Genomic DNA, 26,209 nt, shown 5'->3' with positions numbered 1-26,209 from the left:
TATCTATCTATCTATCTATCTATCTATCTATCTATCTATCTATCTATCTATCTATCTATCTATCTATCTATCTATCTATCTATCTATCTATCTATCTATGTTACAACATGTTATATAATAAAGACACAATAGGCTGTCAACTAAAGGACAATGTAAAAGAACAAACGCTATGATGTAGTGCCAGAGGAAGTCAGCTACACCCCTAACATATCAAAATCAAAACAGAATCGCTTAAAAAAGATTCACACCCGCATAGTTTGTGCCCATAATGACAATAACCAATCAGACCTAGTTTGGGTTGTTTTTTTTCACCAGGCTCTAAACATGTTAATGTATGCTGTAAAAACTGTCTTTCTTACCTCTTGTGTGTTTGTGACTTCCGGGGCTCCAGCCTTGTGTTATAAAACATATTAAATCAAGTGTTAGACTTGTCAACAGCCGTTTTCCAACTTATTTGAGTGTTAACAATGTAAACACAATTAACCTGCAGCCCTTTAAAGTGCTTCTGCTACTGTAAAAAGAAAACATCAAACATAGGACAGGTGTTAAATCTACCTTTTATTACAAAAACAATAAACTTCTTCTGAACTGCTGTGGGAAAGTTCTGTCTCATAGAAATGAAAAGTCACCACAGATTTAATAAAAATAAACATTATTGGAGGTGATGAACAACACGGATGGTAAGATGTGTCTTATCTTCATCAAAATATATGTCAGTTTATTACTCCTTGTGTAAATGTTTGGACTCAGCTATGAAGAACAGAGGTATGATAGGTGTGTTGGTGTTTGTGTACAATGAGGTGGACCTGGCATAGGTCAGACAAACAGTATACTTGAAGGGTAGCTCTGTAAAATGAGATGTGTACAGAAAAGAATGACTGACGATTTGAATCACCCTCCTCCTCAGTGACGGTGTAAGTATAAGCAGCAGGACTCACACTGAGGTGATCTGTAAAGAATTCACAGTGAAACGCTGCAGAAGAAGAAGAAGAATGGTGAGTTTATAGTGTCTGAGGAGGCCGTGCATGAAGCGGGTTAGACACCTTTGTGGCCGCTCTGTATTGGCTGTGTGTGTGTGTGTGGGTCAGGACTGACACTCCATCATTTCTCCTTCACCTCGTCCTACTCCTACTCACGCTGTAGGAGTCTTGCATCAGTCTCCTCCGTCCCTCTCTTTAACTCCCTGCAGTGGCGTGTATAGCTGCCTGCGGCCGCTTTGTTTCTTTTTGGTATAAAAGTGAGAGGGTTGCAAGTTGACACGTTTGGTTGATTTCTGTTCAGTGGGCCAGAAGGAGGGTCAGAAGCTCATGCAGCAGCAGGACAGAGATGCAGAGGAGGGGGTCCATGAAGTTTATCAGTACATAGCCTGCAGGAGAGAGAGACAGAGAAAAGAGGAAATAAAGCTGTGTTCACATGTGTGACATGTCCTGAACATGACTGGCTTAGTTCTTGATTCTGATCACCCACAGGAGTGTTGATTGAGCGCTTGGGCACAGGACAGAACTCAGGTGCACTCAGGTGTGAGTGCACCCGAAGAGATTGGAATACATTATTCAAGCATTTACAACACTTTTTTTTCCTTTGCCAAAACAATGCATTAGTATTATTCCATAAATGTTTTTCTGTTATAGAGGCTATATTTTATATTTGTTGAGGTGTCCCAGGACTTCAGGATTCCTGCAGGACCAGATTTAATTTTACCACTCAGCAGGGGATAGGGATGGGAAAGGGAAAAAAAGTAAAAAGGAGTGGACGGGTAGACAAGTTATATGTGCACACACAATTATGTGAATAAAGGCTGTTGTATCTATCAGGCTTTGTGTCTGTCTGCTGGTTAAACGTGCATGACATATGTCAGTGCATGGTCATGGGGAGCAGCTGTTGCATCAATCCAACAGTGCTGATGCAGAAAAGGCAAAGTTGCAACACAAAAGTTAAAAACATGATCTGTCTGCATGACTGAGGGAGCTCTGGGGCATGCTAAAAAAGTTAGTATGCCCCAGAGAGTAAGTTAATGAAAGTCAAGAGGTACGATGTGAGGTGAGAGGTGCGACACTGTATGCTGTATGTAAAACTGTAATGTAACTTCATTAATTTCATTCATATTACACCAGTGACACCAGAGGGGACGAGCGGCCCTACGAGACACACTTTTAAAGTAGGTGGGGTGGAAAAGCAGCTGAAAATATATAGCTTTGTTATGTTGCCAAATGTCATTCTAGCCCAGGATTGCAATGGGATGGGTGTATGGTAGATTGATGGGACGGAAGTGAAAAACCATTACTGTGTCAGCTGAGCCTGTAACATTTTCTTGAATTTCATTCAACGTGACCTCTGTTATCCAGCAACAACAAGGCAGTGCAGGGGGCTGCAGCCCTTCCACCAGTAATACAGCTCTCACTTAAAAAGACACTCAGGGACATCAACATGACATCTGCAGAACACAGTGGTTTATCTGAATGGATTACATCCTTCCAGCTGAGCTCTAATCTCTGGACTGTGACTAAAGATGAAGGCGATCTGAAGTGTTGGTGTGTCTGAAACAGACTCGCACAGCTCACAACTGCTTCAGCAGCACTCAGGCACCCTCACTGTCACTGCTGCTGCTGAGACATCATTGTTTCTGTCAGCACGGCTCAGTTTTTGAAAGCCAAGGCTGTAGACTAACACAAATCATGACATATCTTGTATCTTCTGCAAGCAACCCTAATTCATTGTGTTCTTACTTCATGTATCTTAATGTTGTGTAGTTCCCAGTGCAACCACCCCCCATCATTTTCCTTTTGTAACTCATGATTATCATCTCAGTATCAAGCCTTTCGCTTGATGTAATGTTCTCTGAGGACAGAGAAGAAGAGCTCAAACACAGTCTCATCATAGAATGTAAGAATGGATCCATACCCCGTCTGGATGGCACAAACCAATGATGGCCTTGTAGTTGACCACTCGTAGTTATTTCCTTCAAAGCAAAATAGACTTTCCTTCAAATTAGTGTGCTTCTCTTTTTTCAGGGACTCAGTTTCTTGCACAGTCCTTTCTGATTCCATATTCTAATGAATTTTTTTTGCTGTTGAGCCAAAAGACTACGTATCCCCTTACATGTGAAATCTAAACTGCATTTTAAAACATTTTATTTCAGTGCAGGTGTTGTGGTAATATATATATATATATATATATATATATATACACACACACATATATATATACACATATATATATATACACACACACACACACACATTTTTATAATTATTATATTATATATTTATCAATATATTTATATACATACACATACACTATGTGGTTTTATATATATATACACACGTTATATAGCGTTACGTTATATATAAGTGTATGTTTTTTTATACATACTGTATGTAGGTTTATGGCTTCACCTTGCTCAGTTTCACTCCTTTCTCTTTCTCTTTAACATTGAACATTTTCTTGACTGTATGAGTGTGTAAAATCAGACAGGGACAAAAACTTTACAGAAAGTAATGAATAAAGTTTGTTTGTTAACACATGAGTTGAAATGAATGGTCAAAAAAACATCTCTCTGTACCGGTATCTCAATGTCAACTGAGAAAGCATTCAACACCATCATCCCTCAGCAGCTGATCGGCAAACTGGACCAGCTGGGGCTCAGCACTTCCCTGTGCAACTGGCTGCTGGACTTCCTCAGCGAGAGGCCTCAGACTGTGCGGGTGGGCGGCAACGCATCAAAAACCACCATCCTGAGCACTGGGGCCCCCCAAGGCTGTGTGCTCAGCCCCCTGCTCTTCACGCTGCTGACCCACGACTGCACTCCATCCTTCAGCAGCAACCACATTGTGAAGTTTGCGGACGACACAACAGTGGTCGGTCTCATCTCCAACAACGATGAGACGCACTACAGGATGGAGGTGGGCCACGTGGTGCAAAAACAACAACCTCTTCCTGAATATTGACAAGACCAAGGAGGTTGTTGTCGACTTCCGGAGGGCCCCCACTCCCAAACCCCCCCTGACCATCGACGGTGCTCCTGTGGAGAGAGTGAGCAGCACCAAGTTCCTGGGGGTCCACATCAGTGAGGATCTCTCCTGGACAGCCAACACCACATCACTGGCCAAGAAGTCCCAGCAGCGCCTCTACTTCCTCCGTAAGCTGAAGAGAGCACGAGCATCCCGACCCATCATGTACTCCTTCTACAGAGGCACCATCGAGAGCATCCTGACCAGCTGCATCACTGTGTGGCTGGGGAGCTGCACTGCTGCCAACCACAAGACCCTGCAGCGCACAGTGAAGGCGGCTGAACGGATCATCGGTGTCCCGCTCCCCTCTCTTCTGGACCTCTACGGCACCCGCCTCACCCGCAAAGCAACCCACATTGTGAGTGACCCCACCCACCCCTCACACAGCCTCTTCAGCCTCCTGCCATCGGGGAGACGGTACCGCAGCCTGCGGGCCGGCTCTACCAGACTGAGAAACAGCTTCTTCCACCAAGCTGTCAGGAAGCTGAACTCTCTCCCCTCTGCCCCCATGAACACTGAATCACTGGAACCTCCTCCTGTTTGAACATTGAAACAGAACCCTGGTCACTTATTGCACATTGCACGCATTCACAAGTTCACCTTTCTTATAATCTGGTTCTATACTCCATTTTATTTAACTTAATACTTTTGCACATTTAGGTTTATTAATGTAAATATTATTTATTTATCTTTTTACATCTTTTTACCTCTTTTTTCTTGTTTTATTTTATTTACCTTTTTCTTATCTACATTGCACCGTGGGGAGGGGGGAAACGTAATTTTGATTTCACTGTATGTCTGACATATTTTGGAATTGACAAATAAAGAACCTTGAACCTTGAACCTTGAAATGAAAATGTGAAAACTCTCCACTTCTCCTGTCAGCCTGATCCACCCTCCTCTCCAGTATTAACTGTGACAGCCTCTTAGTCAGATGACTGGCAGGAAAGTGAAGAGGGCCTGGATTTCCAAGCTTCCCCCACCTTTCAAGGTATCCAATGAAAGTGATATTTTGAGGTTTAAGGTTTTATCCTTCATCTGCTGTCAAACACTGAGTTATATATTTAAACTCATCTCTGTCAACTGAAAACTGTCTGTGTGTGTGACTGACAGCTGCAGCCTCCATTCAAAAACTATGACGTGAAAATATTCAAGTTCACCTCAGGAATGTTCCTCTCGAGAAATACAACATTCGAATGCACGCATGCATTACAAATATAAAGTTAAATCCTTTAATCTCCCACCTCTTTTTATTAAAAATGACAAATGTTTTATTTTAAAAATGTTTAAATGGGAAAGACACTTGACTTTTTTTTGTAATCCTGTTAATGATCTCCATTTTAAGTGATAAATCAAATGTTATCATATTCTTGTTTATGGATGCATTCTAACCCCCCCCCCCAAAAAAAAAGAAAGAAAATAAATGGATGCTGAAATAATAATTACATTATGATGCAGAGGTTGTGTACTGAAGTTAAACTTACTGGGCATACTCTTACTCTTACTTTACGTACGTATATTTAAACCCATAAAATATCTAGAGATCTGTAAACTTGACCTAATAAAGCACATAATCAATTATATTAAAGAGGACAACTAAAATGACACACAAAGTTGAGAACAGCAAGCTGAACGTGTTTGTTTGATTCTGTTGTGCTCCACTCAAAAATGAAAAAGACTGTTCTATAAACAACCAAAAATGTAATTGAGCAAGGAGGACAACACAGGATGATCTGGATTAAGACCAGAGGAAAGTATTGCCATGTGATGAGTCAGGGTAAAGCAGCAGCATGAGGACTCACTATAATATCACTGACACGCTGCTGTTTGACACTGCCTGAAGTGTTTGTTAAAGACAGCAGTGTCACATGTACATTTAAAGACAATACAGTCAGTTAGATTACAGGTGCTGGCATTATACATACTACAGAATGAAATTCTTGCAGAAATGTTTAGCAAGAAACATTTCTTACTCAATTATGATAATTTTCCCACCTATTTCTGTACTTTCTCTAACATGTTATAATCATATTCTTGTCCTTTTGGAAATCTCTGTTAATATTCTCACAATGATAAGCATACATTTCAATGCTTTTATAAACCTTTGAAGCTCATGTATAGTTCATGTGTTTTTTTATGATTTACTAATTTGTTTCATTACTAGAGCTACTTCAATATTGAATGCACTTATAACAATGGCAACGAGACAGACAGAGAAATGTCTGTGCTGCTGTCCGAAAAGCCATGCTATTATCATGGAAACAAATAAAAATGTCACAGTTACTGTAAAAACAAAGTACTTTCCTCTTCACCAAGCAAGGTCCTGGGCTCACTCACATAATTTACTCAATTTGTTTCTAAAAAGATTTCATCAGCAGTTTGTTTTATCAAGTCCGTACGTTCTAAACAATATAGCCTCACCATTAAGACTTGCTTTTGAACATTTAAAAGACATTGCAAAACTGAGTGAAACCGAATGTTATACACCAGCTCAAAGGCAATAAACATTCCATTCTATTCTAAAACATGGAGAAGCAGCATGTTATTATCATGCCGCACAGTTCTGGAAAAATCTTCCAGATAAAGAGACTAGCCTGAGCAGCCGCTCTCAACTAGTTCTCAATCTCAATCCCCCGCCTGCTTTGTCATAAAAATAAAAAAAACAACAACATGACATTCCTTATAACCAATCACATTTATGTAATGTAAATAAAAATCCGAGGCACATATTTGTTACCCACTGAAAATGGCTCCGCAACCCACTTGGGGTTCTGACCCACCCCTTGAGACCCACTGCTGAAATATGAAATATTTCCTGAATATAGAGAAGCTTTTTAATCCAGCTGAAATGCTGAAATGTGAATCTGGATCATCCTTCGTTTATTGCTTTATGAAAAGGATTAAAGTGAATTAGTAGCACCAGGCTCTTAAAATGGCATGTGTTCATTCATTAAATTTGTTCAAATAATCATGAAAACAGGAAGCTTCTCAACTCCAGAGACGATCATATTTGGTTCACAATAAGATTTCATTTTTTTTTTTTTTGATTTGGTAGTGAAATTTGAAGCAAATCTATGCTATATTTTCTGAACTAAATACACACATTTTATTCTATGGAAAAAATGGGTCCCTGGAACATTGTTTAGAGCTAAAAAGCTACTGGGAGCGTTACGGTTTTACTGTTGAGGGCTGTGGGGTGGTGGTTATTTCTGCTGTCTACTGTATGTCTCATAATATAATGGTGGAAGAGACTGTGGATTACTTTACGTTTTATTTTGGCTGAGGTCAGACAACAATGATAAAGAACACACTCATTGACAATTGCTAACTGATAACGTTTCTATGTGAACAAACTTGCATACATTCTACTTGACGGTACAGCCTATACAAATTAATTTCCACTTGGACATATCTTTATAAGGCTAGAAAGAAGACATCAACTTGATTTGTAAATGTCAGACATACATTTAATTCTTAGCAAACCTTTGCTTACAACAGACAGTTGGCTCCAATCGAAATATACAGTAACTCTGTAGCCTCCAGTCATTAGTCTGCCAAGCTCACACAAGTATACACAAGTTCACAGATGACACCACCCTCATTGTACTCATCTCTTGTGGAGATAAGTCTGTCTACAGGTGGGAGGCTGACCATCTGGTGACCTGGTGCAGCGACAACAACCTAGAGATTAAAGATCTGAAGACAGGAGGTTGTGGACTTCAGGAAAAACACTGCCTCCCCCAACCGCATCACCATCGGCAACTAAACGGTGTCAACTGTGGAGTCTTTCCGCTTCCTGGGGACCACCATCGTCCAGGACCTCAAGTGGGATCTGAACATTACCTCCCTCATCAAGAAAGGACAGCAGAGAATGTACTTCCTGCGACAGTTGAAGAAGTTCAACCTGCCAAAGACCATGATGGTGCACATCTACACTGCCATCATCGAGTCCATCCTTTCCTCCTCCGTCACAGTCAGGTACGCTGCAGCCACAGCAAAAAACAAATGCAGGCTGCAATCTACAATCTCTCCACAACCTGTACACCTCCAGGACTCTGAGGTGTGCAGGTAAGACCGACCCCTCTCACCCTGCACATGGACCGTTTGAGTCTCTCCCCTCAGGTAAGAGGCTGCGCTCCATCAAGACCAAAACCTCTCGACACAGGAACAGTTTTTCCCCTCAGCTGTCAGTCTCATCAACAATGTCCCTGCCCTCCCTCCTCCTCCCACATAACACAGACTCAGAAAACATCACAGTAATGTCAAGGCTGAAACTGTTTCTTTATGCGTTACATTATCGCTCACTGCACTTTAAATACATTTCCTTTCATGCACCCTTTGTACATTTTGTGTTTTTTATTACATTTTTGTTTATTATTATTCTTTATATTTGACATGATGATGACATGTTTAAAATACTACTTTATATATTGGTAATTACTTCTCATGTTTTTTTTATTTTAGTACTTGTTATTTTAGCCTTCTTTTTTCTGTTGCATCAATACACCAAGACAAATTTCTCGTATGTGTAAATGTACTTGGTGAAACTGATTCTGATCTTCTGATTCTGATCTTCTGATCTGATCGTACTGCTGTGAGATGTCTTACCTTGAACACAACCTTGATGTGGTTACAGCTGCTCAAACCTAGAATAGTTACTCTTAGATGGTAGACAGATTTAAGTGGTACATTTACAAAGTTACAAAGATGAACTAATTCATGAAATTTCCACTAACATGGGCCCATTACTACAACTTCTCGCATACCATTTAATCTTCCAACAGTGTTCCAGGGACCAAATTTTCCTGAGTTTGGGTTTAAAGTTATGAAATATACCACAGAATCTGTAAATTTCTCCACACATTTGTTGCTAATTACCTCAGACATTAAGTTATTGTACTCTGCCCTAAGATACTTTGTCTGATAATATAGCAGTCTTTAATAAAGCTCTAGCGTATGTTTAGTCAGGAAGACTTTAAGTGATTTGCGATCTTCCTACAGTAGCTAGAAATCAGAGTGAAGAAACAGCAGTTTGTCACAGGACTCACCAGGACTGCAGGACAATTTGAAACGTTCTCTAAACGACCTGCTCCTCTCCGTGCAGCTCACATTCAGTAGTTTTTTATTTCCCTGCAGCAGCACGCCTCTCTGCACAGACCAGCAGAGGGTTTTGGGAGATGATGCAGTTTTGTGAAGATAGACTGTCTTTAGATTTCCTGATAAACAGTAGTATTGCAGTACTTGTCCCATTAAGTCTCACACACACAGTTTTCTCATGTACAATAAAGTTTTCCTCCTTTGGAAATGAAATGTTCAATTAATCCGTTAAAAGTTATTTTATGAACACAAACACATCAATTGTATCACAACAATGTTGCCTAATGAGAACATTTCCAAAAAGAACACTGAAAATACAACATCACACCGGAGATTTGTACATATTCTTTACTTTTATCAAAAGCTGTCATTGACTAAGTGTGACATTTAAAGTAGCTGTAATTAAACCTCTTCTTAAAATGCCTATTTTCATTCAAGAACTCTTGCTAACTATAGACCTATATCTAGTATTAAGAGGAAACACTCCAGCCATTTTCATTGTTATGCAGATTATGTTTAGCTATGCATATCAATGAAGCCTGACGGCACCAATCAGTTATGTAAATTAGAAGTGTGCCAAGATCCCATATTATGCTTTTACTGGTTTTATATGTTCTTTACTGGGACATTTGCACCACTGTTTGGAATGCTGTTGTTACGTGCCATAGTGTGTGTGTGTGTGTGGTGTCTGTGTTGCAGGTTCACATCGGAGGTGCCGCGCAGTGGGTTCCAATCAGGCAATCAGGGTGGGAGATATAAAGGAGGAGCTGGTGTGCTGCTGGGTCTCTCTCTCGCTTCTGTGTACTTGCCTTCCACGTTGCTGGTGTGCTGCGGTGGTTGCTGCCCGTGTCGTGCAGTCGGTCCTGTGTGTTGGGATCTTCCATTTAGTTTAGTAGCTTGTCGTCCCTCATTTTGAGTGGATTGTTTTGTGTTGAGAGTTGTTTGTAAATAAATAAGTTTGTTTATAATCCTACCTGACGCTTAATCTTTTCCCCTCCCAGTTTGTATTATTTAGTTTATAAATTGTGTTGCTTCTGAGCGCCCTAGACGGCTCGGAACGTAACAATTGGGGGCTCGTCCGGGAATTTCCCATTTCCTTGTATGGTATTGTTTACGTGTGGTCCGCGATTGATTACGTATCGTGTGACGTAGGAACTGCTTTCTCAGCCTAGATAGGGAATGCCCAGCTGAGCCTAATCGGTTTTTCCTTCGGGCATTCATTTCTTATTTTGTCTTTTTTATTTTCGGGGTCAATCCTGGGCGGAGGCTGTGTTCTCCAAAGGGGGCTGGCGTTTCAAAGCTTCGGCTGTTGATGTGTGCCTGTAAGTCGCCTCGAGCCCGGCACGGCTCCAGAAGATACACAGGTGAGTGAAAGTAGGCAGGAGCTGGGAAAGTTTGTTCTCGTGTCGCATTTTACTTTGTTGTTTTTTGTCAGCGGACATTAATTAAAAATAAATTCGGATTGAGCGCGGTGTTAGCGTTTGACTGTGGTGGGCATGCCGTTCGTGTTGGAGGAATTTGTGGCTAATCCCGAGCTAAGCAGGCTTGAGAAGTGTAAGAAAGCTGATTTGTTTGACGTCGCTAACCACTATGGTGTTGAGGTGGCTCGTGCTCTTCGTAAAGACAAGTTGAGAGCAGCTGTGATTAGTGGTTTGGTCGATTTGGGGATATTGGTGTCTGTGGATTGTACCTCGGCTGTGGAGGTGAAGTCTGCAGCAGTGACACCCGATGGTGATGACCGCTCTCTCGCGCTCTCCAGAGCTGGTTCTCCTGTCGTTGATGAGGCGGAGGCGACCGCTGGTGTGGAGGTGACGACTCCGAGAGAGAGGATTGGGCTTGAGGAAAAATGGCCTCGCACATTACCACGGTTTGATTCCCTTTCTCCAGAATCATCAGCTTCCAAATTAGATTCACGGTTAAAGTTGCGGTTGGCACGGCTGCGGATGGAGCAGGAAGAGAGAAGGGGAGAGAGGGAGTTTCAGCTCAGAAGGGAGCTGGCGCTCAGGAAACTGGAGTTCGAGAAGGAGGTTATTAAAGAGCGTCAGTTAGAACTCCAGAAGGCCCAAATGAATCTTTCGTCCGGTTCACACATTGTTCCAGCAGCGATTGATGCAAGTCGGCATATTTCTCTGGTTCCCGTGTTCCTTGAGTTGGAGGTGGAGTCTTATTTTGGAGCATTTGAAAGGATTGCTGGTGCGTTGAATTGGCCTGTGAATGTGTGGGCGATCTTGTTACAATGTAAATTGGTCGGGAAAGCTCAAGAAGCATGTTCAGCTCTGTCCGTGGAGGATGGCCTTGACTATGAGAAGGTGAAAGGTGCTATTCTTCGCGCATATGAGTTGGTGCCTGAGGCATATAGACAGCGTTTTCGCACGCTTTGCAAAACCCCCGACCAGTCATACAGTGACTTCGCGAGAGAAAAGGAGATTCTTTTTGATCGTTGGTGTGCAGCTACTAAAGCTGATACTTTGGAGTCTGTGCGTCAGTTGATGTTGTTGGAGGAATTTAAGAACTGCCTGCCTGAGCGTGCAGCTGTTTATTTAAATGAGCAGAAGGTTTCCACTCTGCAGCAGGCAGCAAAACTCGCTGATGAGTTTACACTGACTCACAAAGCAGTGTTTGTGAAAAGAGACTCCGTTCAGACTAGAGTTAACTCCAGGCCTGACGTCCAGGTGCGTAGAGTGAACTCTGCAGGTTCTAGGCCCGATAGACCATGCTATTACTGCCTTAAATCTGGCCACCTTATTGCTGACTGCGACGCCTGGAAACAAAAACAGAAGTTGGCTTTTAAACAGCCAAAGGGGGTTGGGTTAATAAACAACTCACCCAGGGTGTCCATGGTGACTTTGGATCCTGAAATTCCTGATTGTTTTAAACCTTTTACTTGTGATGGATTTGTGTCATTGTCAGGAAGTGTGGGGGACCAACGCCCAATTAAAATCTTGCGAGATACAGCGTGCTCGCAATCCCTTATCCTCTCCAGAGCACTACCATTGAACACCCGCTCTGAGGAAAGTGCTGTGGTAAGGGGCATCGAGATGGGGTTTGTAGCTGCACCTCTACATGATGTTCATGTGAGGTCAAATATAGCCACTGGGTTCTACAAGGTGGGTGTTCGTAACGAGTTCCCAGTGAGTGGAATTGACTTCATCATGGGAAACGACATTGCAGGAGGTAAGGTCTATCCTGTCCCTCACATGGTGGATGTGCCTGTTGATGAATCTTCGGATGTTGCCGTTCATCACCCTGATGTGTTTGTTGCCAGTGTGCTAACTAGAGCTCAGGCTCACAAGAAGGCACAGGACGTGGATCTTGCGGACTCAATAATTGGTTCACTTCTCTCTGAAGAGTCGCCCTCCAGTGGTTCTGATGTAAGTGGCAGGGTCACGGAGCCTGAAAAGGAGTTGGTGTCTAATTCGCTTGTGCCATTGACACGTGAGGCCCTTAAAGAGGCTCAGGAAAAGGATCGGTCTCTGGCTAAGTGCTGGGCTGCGGTGGTTGATAAAGCTAAGTGTAGCGAGAAGCAGCCCTTTTTCATAGAGGAAGGTGTGTTGATGCGCCGGTGGGTTGCACCGTCCTACATACACTCAACAAAAATATAAACGCAACACTTTTGTTTTTGCTCCCATTTGTCATGAGATGGACTCAAAGATCTAAAATTCATTCCAGATACACAATATTACCATTTCTCTCAAACATTGTTCATAAATCTGTCTAAATGTGTGATAGTGAGCACTTTTGCTTTGCTGAGACAATCCATCCCACCTCACAGGTGTGCCACATCAAGATGCTCATCAGACACCATGATTAGTGCATAGGTGTACCTTAGACTGTCCACAATAAAAGGCCACCCTGAAATGTGCAGTTTTTGCTTTATTGAGGGTCTGGGGACTCAGAACCAGTCAGTATCTGGTGTGACCACCATTTGCCTCATGCAGTGCAACACATCTTCTTCGCATAGAGTTTATCAGATTGTCAATTGTGGCCTGTGGAATGTTGGTCCACTCCTCTTCAATGGCTGTGCGAAGTTGCTGGATATTAGTGGGAACTGGTACGCGCTGTCGTATACGCCGGTCAAGCACATCCCAAACATGCTCAATGGGTGACATGTCCGGTGAGTATGCTGGCCATGCAAGAACTGGGACATTTTCAGCTTCCAAGAATTGTGTACAGATCCTTGCAACATGGGGCCGTGCATTATCTTGCTGAAACATGAGGTGATGTTCATGGATGTATGGCACAACAATGGGCCTCAGGATCTCATCACGGTATCTCTGTGCATTCAAAATGCCATCAATAAAATGCACCTGTGTTCTTCGTCCATAACAGATGCCTGCCCATACCATAACCCCACCACCACCATGGGCCACTCGATCCACAACATTGACATCAGCAAAGCGCTCACCCACACGACGCCACACACGCTGTCTGCCATCTGCCCTGAACAATGTAAACCGAGATTCATCCGTGAAGAGAACACCTCTCCAACGTGCCAGACGCCATCGAATGTGAGCATTTGCCCACTCAAGTCTGTTACGGCGACGATCTGGAGTCAGGTTAAGACCCCGATGAGGACGACGAGCATGCAGTTGAGCTTCCCTGAGACGGTTTCTGACAGTTTGTGCAGAAATTCTTTGGTTATGCAAACCAATTGTTTCAGCAGCTGTCTGAGTAGCTGGTCTCAGACGATCTTGGAGGTGAACCTGCTGGATGTGGAGGTCCTGGGCTGGTGTGGTTACACGTGGTCTGCGGTTGTGAGGCCGGTTGGATGTACTGCCATATTCTCTGAAACGCCTTTGGAGACGGCTTATGGTGGAGAAATGAACATTCAATGCCCGAGCAACAGATCTGGTTGACATTCCTGCTGTCAGCATGCCAATTGCACGCTCCCTCAATGCTTGCGCCATCTGTGGCATTTTGCTGTGAGACAAAACTGCACATTTCAGAGTGGCCTTTTATTGTGGGCAGTATAAGGTACACCTGTGCACTAATCATGGTGTCTGATGAGCATCTTGATGTGGCACACCTGTGAGGTGGGATGGATTGTCTCAGCAAAGCAAAAGTGCTCACTATCACACATTTAGACAGATTTATGAACAATGTTTGAGAGAAATGGTAATATTGTGTATCTGGAATGAATTTTAGATCTTTGAGTCCATCTCATGACAAATGGGAGCAAAAACAAAAGTGTTGCGTTTATATTTTTGTTGAGTGTATATAGCCAGCGAGACAGGTGACGAGTCCGGTGTGGTGTATCAGCTAGTGCTCCCAAGTAACTGTCGTCAGCAGGTGTTAGTGTTAGGTCATGACCATGTGTGGTCAGGTCATTTGGGTGTTACGAAAACCTATTATCGTATATTGAAAGATTTTTTTTGGCCAGGAATGAGGTCGGAGGTGGCACGTTTCTGCAGAACCTGTCCAGTCTGCCAAGCTGTGGGTAAACCAAATCAACCCGTTTCTCCCGCTCCTTTGCAGCCCATCCCAGCGGTAGGGGAACCATTTGAGCATGTGCTGGTTGACTGTGTTGGGCCACTCCCGCGAACAAAGTCAGGAAATCAGTTTTTACTTACGCTGATGGGTGTTAACACCCGTTTTCCTGAAGCTATTCCTCTCCGTCGAATTACTGCTGCATCCGTCACAAAGACGTTAATCAAGTTTTTCACCACTTTTGGCCTCCCAAAGATTGTGCAAACTGATCAGGGCACTAATTTCATGTCAAGAGTTTTCAAGCAGATGCTTAGTTCATTGGGAGTCTCCCATTCTGTATCCAGCGCTTATCATCCAGAGTCACAGGGTGCTCTTGAGCACTGGCATCAAACACTTAAGTCTATGTTAAAGAAGTTCTGCCATGAGACGGGAAAAGACTGGGACGAAGGAGTACCATTTGTTCTTTTTGCCATTCGGGATGCGAAGCAGGAATCGCTTGGGTTTAGTCCAGCGGAGTTGGTGTTCGGACATAATGTGCGTGGTCCACTAAAAGTGTTGCAGGAGCAGCTCGTGTGCAGCTCCCCATCAAAGACTAGTGTGGCAGAGTTTGTTTCTCGGTGTAGAGAGCAGCTGCAGTGTGCTGTTAAGTTAGCTAAGGAGGCATTGTCTGTCTCTCAGGGTAACATGAAGAGGAGGTTTGACAGAAAGGCGGTTGAGCGCCAGTTCCAGCCTGGTGAAATGGTGTTGATGTTGCTGCCCACCCCTGGTGCTGCGCTCACTGCACGTTTTTCTGGTCCATATGTGGTGGTCCAGAGAGTCTCTGACACCGACTATATCATTCGTACTCCAGAACGAAGGAGGAAAACCCGGTTGTGTCATATTAACATGTTGAAATCCTATCATTTCAGAGAGACGAGTGGGAGAGAGCTCCAGTCCTCAGGGGTCAAGGTGGTAGGGGTTTCTTCCTTGATGGACATGGAGACAGAGGAGACGGACTTGGTGATGCCTTGTGATGGTCATCGATGTGGTAGGCTGAGGAATTCAGAATTTCTGTCTAGCATTAATGATCAGCTGCTGTATTTGTCAGTCCCCCAGAGGCAAGGTATAATTAACTTACTTGGCACATATGCTTCAGTATTAGGTGATGTACCCAACTTGTACCACAGTACTGGAGCATGATATTGATGTTGGCAATGCTAGCCCAATAAAGCAGCATGCGTATCGCTGTTCACCAGCTAAAAGAGAGGCCATGAGAGCAGAGGTAGCCTACTTGGTGGAGAATAGTTTTGCCAAACCCAGCCGTAGTCCGTGGAGTTCACCCTGTGTCGTGGTACCCAAGTCTGATGATACCCCTAGGTTCTGTTCGGATTTTAAGTTAATGCAGTTACGAAAACTGATTCTTTTCCTTTACCCCGGATGGATGACTGCATAGACCGAGTTGGTCCCGCAACCTGCATCACTAAGTTAGACTTATTGAAAGGATATTGGCAGGTTCCGTTAACACCCCGTGCGTCAGATATATCTGCATTTGTGGCCCCCGATGCGTTCATGCAGTACACAGTAATGCCGTTTGGCCTGAAAAATGCACCCGCCACTTTTCAGCGCCTCATGCAGCAGGTGTTAGGAGATGTGCCGAACTGTAATGTTTATCTCGATGATGTGGTGGTGTACTCTGATGATTGGGAAAACCACATGTCAAGGTTGAGGGAGGTGTTTCAGTGACTCGCTGATGCGTCCCTTACTCTTAACCTGGCAAAGTGCGAGTTTGGTAAAGCCATGGTTACTTACCCCGGAAAGCAGGTGGGTCATGGGCAGGTCCGGCCTGTTGAGGCCAAAGTTAATGCGGTTCTGTCCTTTCCAGTTCCCACCACTCGGCGTGAGCTGAGACGTTTCCTCGGCATGGCGGGCTATTACCAGTGTTTTTGCAAAAACTTCTCTACTGTTGTGTCTCCTCTTACTAGGTTGTGTAGCCCAGCAGTTCCGTTTGTGTGGAGTGATGAGTGTGAGCAGGCCTTTAGTGCGGCAAAATCGATCCTCTGTAATGCTCCGGTGCTTGTGGCTCCAGACTTCTCTTGTCCATTTAGCCTGGAGGTGGATGCCAGTGCAACAGGGGCTGGTGCGGTGTTGCTACAAACTAGGGGTGATGATGTGAATCACCCAGTGTGCTACTTCTCTGCAAAGTTTAAATGTCACCAGTTGAATTACTCAACAATAGAAAAAGAGACACTATCGATGCTCTTGGCCCTACAACATTTTGAGGTGTACGTTGAGTCAAGCTCCTGCCCTGTAAATGTATGCACCGACCATAACCGCTTGTTTTTCTGAACCAGATGTACAACAGTAACCAGCGCCTGATGCGTTGGGCCCTCCTGGCCCAAGGCTACAATCTGGTGATCCGCCACAAAAAGGGAGCTGATAATGTTGTGGCAGATACCCTATCCCGTGGGTGAGTATCCCCTGTGCCTGGTATTCTCATCATACATAATGGCGTTAAGTGAACTCTGAATGGGGGGTGGGGGTTCATTCTTATGGGAGGGGGTGTTACGTGCCGTAGTGTGTGTGTGTGTGGTGTGTCTGTGTTGCAGGTTCACATCGGAGGTGCCGTGCAGTGGGTTCCAATCAGGCAATCAGGGTGGGAGATATAAAGGAGGAGCTGGTGTGCTGCTGGGTCTCTCTCTCGCTTCTGTGTACTTGCCTTCCACGTTGCTGGTGTGCTGCGGTGGTTGCTGCCCGTGTCGTGCAGTCGGTCCTGTGTGTTGGGATCTTCCGTTTAGTTTAGTAGCTAGTCGTCCCTCATTTTGAGTGGATTGTTTTGTGTTGAGAGTTGTTTGTAAATAAATAAGTTTGTTTATAATCCTACCTGACGCTTTATCTTTTCCCCTCCCGGTTTGTATTATTTAGTTTATAAATTGTGTTGCTTCTGAGTGCCCTAGACGGCTCGGAACGTAACAGCTGTTTAACTTTCACATAAAACACATTTCAAAGACAACCTGTTTTCACCTTCCTACTCTATCTAGAATCAGGCATATCCTATATGAAAACGATGCAGAAAAACATGTTCATGCATCTGTTTTCTTATAACCTTATTGTAAATCTTTATTTCAGGCTGCCCTGGTTAGTCTCTAACTACTAATTAAATAAGTTCCTGCACACTGCCTGAATCTGACACTGATAACATTTCAGTACCAAGATGTTGCAAGTTTATTTGTACAATTTAGACAGTGTAGACTCTTAGTTTCAGTTTATAATGAGAGCTGTCTAGAGAGGAAAGTATTGTAAATTCTTACAACCCTTGTGTGTTAAGAGAAAGAACTTTTAAGAAATAATTTAGCAATAGACAACCCCCAGCCCACCATTAAAGGTTTAAGTGGGCCCCGAAGTAATGCATTAAGACAAAAAACATTCATGACAGTCTGATCTGATGCTGAAACCATGACAGTATGATCCTTAATTCTGTAACAGAGGACCACCACAGCCGTGGACAAAAACTTGCATTTGTTCAGGTCAGCTGTGGTTGTTTTGTGCTAATCTCATGAAGGTATGAATCTTCCATCAAAATGTATGTAACATCATACATGTATCAGCAGGAAGGAAACATATTTAGATGCTTTTATTGCCTGATTATTGGCTGAGGTTGTTTTACAGACATAAGCACACACAGCTGCTGCTGAGTTCTCTTGAAGAGTGTTCAACAACACATAGTGCTCAGTCACTTTGTATCAACACGTGTTTGTGTGTGTGTGTGTGTGTGTGTGTGTGTGTGTGTGTGTGTGTGTGTGTGTGTGTGTCATACACACAGCAGCTGTCATGCTCTCCTCAGGGCTCAGCAGATTCTCTAAACTTGGCAGAGTTTTAATTATTCACAATACGCTTCGTGGAACTCCAGTGAGGCAGGTAGACGAGTTAAATGGAAGTGGATTACACAAACCCCTATACACACACCACCACCATCTGCCAGGCCGCTGGCAGAGTTGCTGTCATAAAGAGGTGATACACGTTATGCACAAGTCCACAAAAACACTCCCCTGATATGAAGGGGTGAAAGATGTGTGTGATGTGTAAAGGGTGTATGAATACTCCATCACTCTCATTTTAACTAATAGAAGCACAGCTACAGTTCAAATCCTTTCTTCATCTGCAACTTTGTAACTTCAGATCAGAACCAGCTTGTGAGTGTCTTGACTGTCAGAGGAAACACTCACACGTCTCCCATGGCTTTTTGTGTCCTGAATAAAACTGTGGAAGGAAACTCAGAGTCAAAAAGATTTCTTAAACTTTATCTTGAATTTGCTACAACTAATACTTCCTGTTGTCTTTCTGTACTACATGAGAGGATTTGTGAGCTTGGACAAACAGAACAGGAAGAGTAGTGGTTTGCATGTGCCCCATGTACGGAGGCTAGAGTCCTCCATACAGGCAACAAAAAAACTAGCTTGCAGTGTTCCATAAAATTACATAGAAGAGATTGATTGATAAAACTGAAAACTCAGTAAACAACATTTATATGATATTGCGACCTTCAATGATTATCTATTTGAGTATCTAAGTAGTAAGTTCAGAGGCAAACACACATTTAATTTTGATGAGATTGACTGGAATGTTTGGTTAAGTTTGTAGTATTAGACTTACAATTTAAGGGTTAATAAAGTGTGTGGTTTGGTTGAATTTGAGGTTTCATAGTAGTTGAGTTTTTAGCTCTGTTACTTGCCAAATACCCAATCTAATTAAATGGAACAGTTTACAGCAGTGTTTGATTTACTGATGGACACACCAGAGACAACACACTGATTGACGTCCGGACCAGGGTTTTATCAATTGATTACCAATCTCTTAAACAGGGCTTGATAGATGAATGAACAGTCCAGACCAGGGTTTGATGGGTTGATTAACAGTTCAGACGAGGGTTAGATGGAATGATTGAGGGCTAGACCAGGATTTGATAGATTAATTAATTCCAAGTTTAGGTTTTTGATCATATAACTGACAATCTTAAACAGAGTTTGCCTGAAGTTAACAGTGAGACACGTGTAACTAATTGATTGGAAGGTCTGGACAAGGGTTTGATGATGGATTTATAGTCCAAATTATGTCTTTTTTTTTTTTTTTAAGTATTCTGTCTCTAGTTTCCTCCACATCCCAACAGACATGCTGGTTAGGTGAATTGGTGACCAAACCCTGGTATAGATCAGGGGTTTTATCTATTCATTAACAGTCTGGACCAGGGTAGCATTGATTGATTGACATTCAGGGTTTAATTGATTGATTCACAGTGTCGATTGGGGTTTCAGTTTTATAAAGTAGTTTTGTCTCTCTTGTTATTTTGCGGTTGCAGCTTGAAACTCGTTGCTGAATATTAACTAGTTTTTTTAAGTTGTCATGTCAAATGTCAATGTAGCAGCTAAACAAGGCATAAACTGTGCTGGTGTTAAATGTGGTAGAGTAAGAACAACTGCTGGGGAAAATAGGAACAAAACACAATAGAGACAACTTCAAAAGTCACATGTTTTTTAAGTTTAGAGAGTAAACTTTATCTACAATGACGTTATGCAGATCCAACACTATGGAGCAGCAACTGTTCACTCTTACAATCAACACAGCAGACGTCACAGAGACACAGAGCCTGTGTACAAAGAGAAACAACAGATCTGAACTTCACACAGCAGACATGAAACTGCTTTACACACTCAGCTCAGCTTTGTGTTTATCAGGTGGTTACTCCCTTCACCACCAACTGGGGTCACTGTGGCACTGTTTTACCCATCGCTCACTTACCGGCTCCATGCTGCAGTCGGAGGATGTCTTTAATCCTGGGTGGCGTTGAGGCTGAAGACCTGACCACTGTTGAGGTTGTGGTTGTGGTTGTGGAGATGGAGGGAAGGAGTCCTGGATGAGCCTGCTGATGCACGCGATGCTTCCCCTGCCCAAACCTCTGCCCCCCTGCCAGCCCCTGACCCGGCTCTGAGGTGGCCCTGCCTGCCACCCCCTCCCCTCCCAGCCCTGTGTTAGTATTCCTCAAAGGCCAGCGGTTCTGGATGTGTGACACAGCCTCCTCGGCCACCATGCCGTCCCCTGCCGACACGTGCAGTGAGGCGTGGACTGTAAATTCCTGAGTGTCGTCGGCCCACAGGTCAGACACTCGGCATTCGTAGACCCCCTCATCCTCCTTCTTCACCTTGGACAGGCTGAGACGGTGTGAGATGGCATTGCCCTGAACACGCACAGTCTGAAACGCAGGAAGAGGAAACACTGAAACATGGTCATGAATAAACAGCAGAGTCAGTGTGCATGAATAAGCAGCTAAGAAAAGCTTCAAGTTCATGAGAAGATGCAAAGGCACGTGACTCTCTATTAGCTGCTTAACAGACCCTTACATCAGATCCTATCAAGGCTCACTTATCACATAGAGGAGAACAGTTTAACAGCAAATATTAACATCATAGAAGTGCCAGCTGCAGACTTTTGAACTGAATGTTATTTTGGAGCTCTGAAAAGATCAGGATATGAAACATGTCTGTAGAAATAGAGTCAGCAGAGAACTGAAAATGTTCTGAGGTTAATTAAAGACACTAGATCGGTTTGACTGAAATTGTAAAAAGGTGTATAAACATGCATAAAAAAGGAACTTCAGTTTAGAGATGTATGGTTCATTTAAAATATATGATTTAAGGTCAGCCCTAAATTATATGGAATTTTTGTTACCAATAATGATTTTAGATGACAAAATCATGAAATTAGCATTCGAACAGCTGATATAAAACTATAAAATATAACAGATGTTCTATTTGTCTGTCCCTATTGTTTTCTTATAATGTGTTATTATCTTGTATCTTGTATGTGCTTTATATGTCTGCTTTTCTTTTGTACTGCTCTTGAAACATGTATGAGATCAGGAGTTGATCTATAGTTTTTTTTTTAACTTGACTTGTTAAAGAATATTTCACTTATTGGAACATCAACAAACAGTTCTAAATGAGACCAGCCTTGTAAACTAGCTCAAGCACTGTTTTCATAGGATAAGGATTACTGGGGGAACTCACAACGCCAGTGTTTGGTCCAACACAGTCATACTCCATAAGAAAGTCTGAGTTTGAGTATACTGAGATTTCTCAATGAAAAACTTTGAAGCTCTGCATGACATCCACCTTGTCTCTATTTAAAGTTTATTACTTTAGGTCATAAGCAACCATGATGCAATACTAATAATTGATATTGTTTGGAAAGGGTCTGAGCGGGTTGTGCCCTAACAATGATGGTATGCTTTATTTATAATTGAACTATATCAAACAACAAGTGAAATGTATTCCAGTGTGACCACCTTTTCATTCTCTGCCTGCAAAGAGTTCTGCTTACACCTGTAGTTTAATTGAGCACCAATTTTAATGGAAAATTCAAAAAGCCCTGAAAGATCCCTGAAACCAGTACTACAACTCAGCTATATTTCCACCCTCAAGCTGACACCAGATAAAGCTGTATAGACCTTCTTCAAAAATGAACACCCCAAATGACTGAGATTTGAACTGCATTATTTTTATCAGAGGACTTGTTACAGCCTGATAACATGAACATATCAGTCAGGCTCCCATTAGAAGCTCATTAGCAGTTTAAACGCTTTTAGGCTGAGCACTAAGTAAAGGGGTAAGAGGGGGGTTCAGGTGTGTCATTCATGTTTAGACAGACATGTATCTTTAGCAACATCACAAACAAACTCAAAGTGGGACTCAGTCTTATAACAGGAGCATGACGTGGATAACGTTCAGGCTAAAATTCAGTCCGATCAATCTCACTCGTAACATGACAGGGAATAATAGACTGCTAATCAGCACTCCTCAGTGTGTGGAGGCGGGAGCATGGACACTTACACTGATTTTATTGGCTGCCCTCGGTGTGACCTGAAAGACAAACACAACATTATACCAAAACATCAGCTGTTGTATCACTGAAAAATTCACAAAAGACAAGATTTTCCTCAAATCTTGAAGAAAAAAAACAAAATGAGCAGAGCGCGCTGTTTCTCAAAGACGCCATTCATGCTCTCTCTCCTTGCTCTCCGTCTCTCTCTCTCTCTATCTTGCTCTGAGTCTGCTCTTCCCTCCCTGCATGTTTTAACGTGCTAATGCCAAAGCTGTGAAGTCCCTGACTCCTTAGACTGATAAACACTCACACTGATTCGTCATGTTTTATTCCCACAGTATCTTATCAAGAGAGGATGACTGTAACATAAACAACTGCAGATGGAGGCATATGCACGTCTGATGAGACACACACATACAGTATATCATGGGAATGTAATGCTTAGCTGATGGACTCTTTGAATGGATTTCGATGAATGGATTTATAGCTGCTCCTTCCTACTTAAAAAACATCAAAGAATGGAAGTCTGACTGCCTCACACTGACACACTTACAGACATATTGCAGCTTTTTTTTGTTTTCCAAGCAAAATGTTTAGTCGCATGTTGCATGTTAATACCTGAAGTTATCAAATGCAATCCCTAAGCACTAAAAAAAAAGTTCTATAGTTCAGTATTTTACATAGATTGAATTGTAGCAATGGCTTGGTAACAAGAGAAATGTTTAATCTGCACTTTGGTTGAGCTATAGCGCTAACGCTAATGGATTTTCACCGAACAGAAGTACCAAACATTTTCTCACCTACTTGCTACAGTGGCTGGTAAATAAAGAAGCCTTGGGTCAGGTCAGGTGTCATTGCATAAAATAAAAGTGAAAAAATGTGCAAATAACAATGTCCTTTAAGTGATTGTGTTGGCTTGCAGCACATCTGTCTTGGTCTCGAACATAGGCTAGAATGGCCTGACTTGGAATCACTTTGAGCCCAGTAGTGAAGGTTTGTATCGCCAGGTACTGACTGTGTTTCATCTGATGTTGTACTTGTCTTTAATCCAAGCTCATAAAGGCTGCGATTCAGGTTCTGGCATGACTCACAGTCACCATCTTCTTGAAATGAAGCTCTAGCGCAAGTTTAGTGAAGACTATAAGTGATCTGCGATTCAGTTCTTTCTCATTCACCCATTCATTTATTTTGCACGCTATCACATTTCTGCTGTCATACTCGAGCTGTCAGTTTGGGCTGTCTTTTGGTAAATCAGCTGTCCTCATCTAACCAATGGCAAAGCATTTATCCTCCATTTCCAGCCTATCATCGTTGTGCTCCCCTTTTAAATATGATTCTTTCTCTATCCTAGTTCATTCATACTGGTGTTCGTGCACCCCTCCATCAACGCCATCTCCATCAGCAGAATCATTATCCATCAATTCTTCATCCCACTTGGTCTCATCAAGTCATCAGCTTTGCCACCACCAGGCTCTGGACTCCATGGGAAGATCTATCTTAATGACACTAAGAATTTCATTCTCCAAACTCATAATCCACCCCGTAGAGTCCAACCGCCAAAGATTTTCTGTCAAGTCACATTTTCATATTATTCATTGTAATAAATGTTTTTTTATTTAATTTTTTTTTAAAATATGATTTGTCTCTCCTGATTGAAATGTACTTGCTTTGTTTAAAAAGTTTACACCTCACCGCTTTATAGAAATAACAGTATGTGGTCACGCATTGTTTTATAACAAAGTCATATCACTGCCTGACAGTATACTACGTAATTTTAGTCATTTTTGTGGATCAGTGTGCATGGCGGTTGTTACTAAAACACTTTGAATGTGAAACCTTTTTGTATTATGCAATCAAAAAACAGTTGCGTTTTCAGTTGATTTTTTGTGTGCAAACTTGGCCTTAGTGAATGCCTCAGTAGGGCCATCCAGGACTCAAAAGTATGGTTCAGTCTCTGTCAGTTGGGGGGGAAAAAATACTGTTTTTGATATATCTGCAAGTTTAACAAAGTGTCACACTTTTTGGTCCAAATAAAGAGGTTTAGGTTCATAAACATGTTTTTTTTATTATTATTATTTGATAATCATTGTATTATTCATTGGAATTGACTGAAGAAATGTAAGGATTCAATTCCAACACATTCAATGTGCCTTAAAATGTACAATCTTAGCAGAAGAATAGACAAGAAAAGTAATTACCTCTATTTCTTTGGCAATTGGAAAAATGTGCAGATTTGTTGCACATTTAGTATCATAAATTGAAACAGGCAGTGTAAGTCTGCCCTCCTGTGGTGTTTAGAGATAAAGCAGGAGCGTCCCAGTCAGCAAAGTTTTCATATTCTACAAACAGGTTAAAGAAATATTTAAGTCCCTCACTAGACAGCTTAACTACATAAAATTGAAATGGACACTTTGGCAAAATCACTGGTGTTACGGATACTCGTTTTGGATACAGACTGACAGGTAGCCAAATCAGTTTAAAAGAGAAAGTTAAAACGGTGTCACTCATTAAAATGTGTCCTGTAATTTACTTGCCAACTTGCCACTAATTAAGTAAATGTAACCTCTCAAACCAATCTCTAATTCTGTATAATGAAATGAGCGTGTGTGTTTGCAGTCACCTTGTAGTCTCTGTTAGATGGAGAGCTAATCTGCAGCTCATGGTTCAGGTCTTTGGGCACATCCTGCTTCAAGTACCACCACTGGATCTCCAGAGACATCGGTGCTGCGCTCACCGCCTTGAAGGCGCAGGGCATCTCCACATCCTCTCCCTCCCCCACACTGACATCGTTAGGGACTTCAGTGAATGCAGCTTTGGTGTTGGAGGGAAATAGGGAGAGAAGCAGAGATTATTGAGTGGAAACATGTTTTATAAGCCCCCGTTTGGCCGTCCGTCCTAAGCCCTTATCCTCCTCCTATAGTCCCCATTAGACATGATTTATAGACTGTAATGGTTTTATTAGAGCAGTCGTGACCTATAATCTCTCTCAGGCTTTATTTGATCAAATAATGGAGAGCTGGAAGCTGTGTAGCACAGCTGCGTGTCTTCATTGCCCAATGGTTTTGCTTTGCACTATCCTCACACTTTCTATCAACAGTTGCACGGTTATAACGCACAGACAGTTGCAACTAATACCTACAGTCCGTTTCCTCTACTCACCGTTTACACAGAACATAAAGGGCCAGTTCAGGATGAAGCAGTAAAGCAGCCAGTAGAGTCCCGGTGTTTCCATGTCACACTGAGGCTCTTTACGCGGACATGAGACGGTCGTTTGACCTGAATGTGGACTCAGATTGTTCCGAATATGGACATACAAGGATAACAATCCCGCCTCATCAGTCGGGCAACATGTACGATCCTGAGGTGAGCTTAAGCATCATGAATCCAACATGTAGAGGAAAAACTAGAAGAACCGGAGAGGTACTGTTGAAAACAAACCAAAAGAGTGATTTTAATCCGTAGGTGACAGCGGCGCGTCTCCGTTATTCCTCCTGAGCGTTGTCTGGACGAAAAAACCCAACTTGGAGATCAGAAACGTACTCTTCACCATCTCCGGGCTCGGTTCCAGCACCCATCACATCCCTGCTTTTATGCGCGCGAGAGAGGCTCCAGCAGCCGGCAGGACAGCTTCCCGTTTCTCCGGAAAAACAGCGGTGATTCCCAGTAAGAGCCGCGCGGTGCGCCTGTCCGCGTGCGCTGTCCTCCTCCCTGTCGCAGACCTCCAGCCTGTCTGCCTGATGTGAGTCCTGTGCGAGCAGCGGGGTCCCTGCTAGGCTACCGCGCTTTCTACTACGCTGTGCCAACTCACGGTCTCTCTCTCTCTC

At 42.8% G+C, this 26,209-nt stretch overlaps 2 protein-coding genes across 4 annotated transcripts; one reads left to right on the top strand and one right to left on the bottom strand.

Moving 5' to 3' along the window:
• Positions 1 to 547: 547 nt before the first annotated feature.
• vstm2b (V-set and transmembrane domain containing 2B) lies at positions 548 to 26,209 on the bottom strand. 2 transcript variants are annotated; one of them, XM_079340005.1, is made up of 5 exons: positions 25,545 to 26,209; positions 25,006 to 25,196; positions 22,394 to 22,423; positions 20,307 to 20,757; positions 548 to 1,366 (listed from the first exon to the last, which is right to left on the bottom strand). In XM_079340005.1, exons 1-5 carry the CDS (start codon positions 25,615 to 25,617, stop codon positions 1,278 to 1,280), a joined length of 834 nt encoding a protein of 277 aa, XP_079196131.1. In that variant the 5' UTR covers positions 25,618 to 26,209; the 3' UTR covers positions 548 to 1,277. The 2 variants fall into 2 exon arrangements, with proteins under 2 accessions (XP_079196131.1, XP_079196132.1); XM_079340006.1 differs by lacking the exon at positions 548 to 1,366 and adding an exon at positions 18,676 to 18,770.
• LOC306821510 (uncharacterized protein) lies at positions 9,918 to 17,009 on the top strand. Of its 2 annotated transcripts, none has more exons than XM_079339978.1 (2): positions 9,918 to 11,779; positions 16,865 to 17,009. In XM_079339978.1, the coding sequence occupies exons 1-2, from the start codon at positions 10,604 to 10,606 to the stop codon at positions 16,982 to 16,984; spliced, it is 1,296 nt and encodes a 431-aa protein (XP_079196104.1). In that variant the 5' UTR covers positions 9,918 to 10,603; the 3' UTR covers positions 16,985 to 17,009. The 2 variants fall into 2 exon arrangements, with proteins under 2 accessions (XP_079196104.1, XP_079196103.1); XM_079339977.1 differs by lacking the exon at positions 16,865 to 17,009 and adding an exon at positions 16,452 to 16,715 and having other exon boundaries at positions 9,918 to 12,681.

Source organism: Symphodus melops (assembly GCF_947650265.1).
Source record: "Symphodus melops genome assembly, chromosome: 3".
Classification (NCBI taxonomy): domain Eukaryota; kingdom Metazoa; phylum Chordata; class Actinopteri; order Labriformes; family Labridae; genus Symphodus; species Symphodus melops.
Note: the sequence above shows the minus strand (reverse complement) of the source record. Positions and strands in the feature narration are given on the sequence as shown.

Bases quoted from the DNA above. Each gene is read 5' to 3' on its own strand.
- LOC306821510 (XM_079339977.1), top strand. From the start codon at position 10,604: ATGCCGTTCGTGTTGGAGGAATTTGTGGCTAATCCCGAGCTAAGCAGG. The intron at 12,682-16,451 runs GTCCTACATACA...GGCTATTACCAG, and splicing joins ATGCGCCGGTGGGTTGCACC to TGTTTTTGCAAAAACTTCTC.
- vstm2b (XM_079340005.1), bottom strand. From the start codon at position 25,617: ATGGAAACACCGGGACTCTACTGGCTGCTTTACTGCTTCATCCTGAAC. The intron at 25,197-25,544 runs GTGAGTAGAGGA...CCAACACCAAAG, and splicing joins CTTTATGTTCTGTGTAAACG to CTGCATTCACTGAAGTCCCT. The intron at 20,758-22,393 runs GTAAGTGTCCAT...CCTGCGTTTCAG, and splicing joins GGGCAGCCAATAAAATCAGT to ACTGTGCGTGTTCAGGGCAA.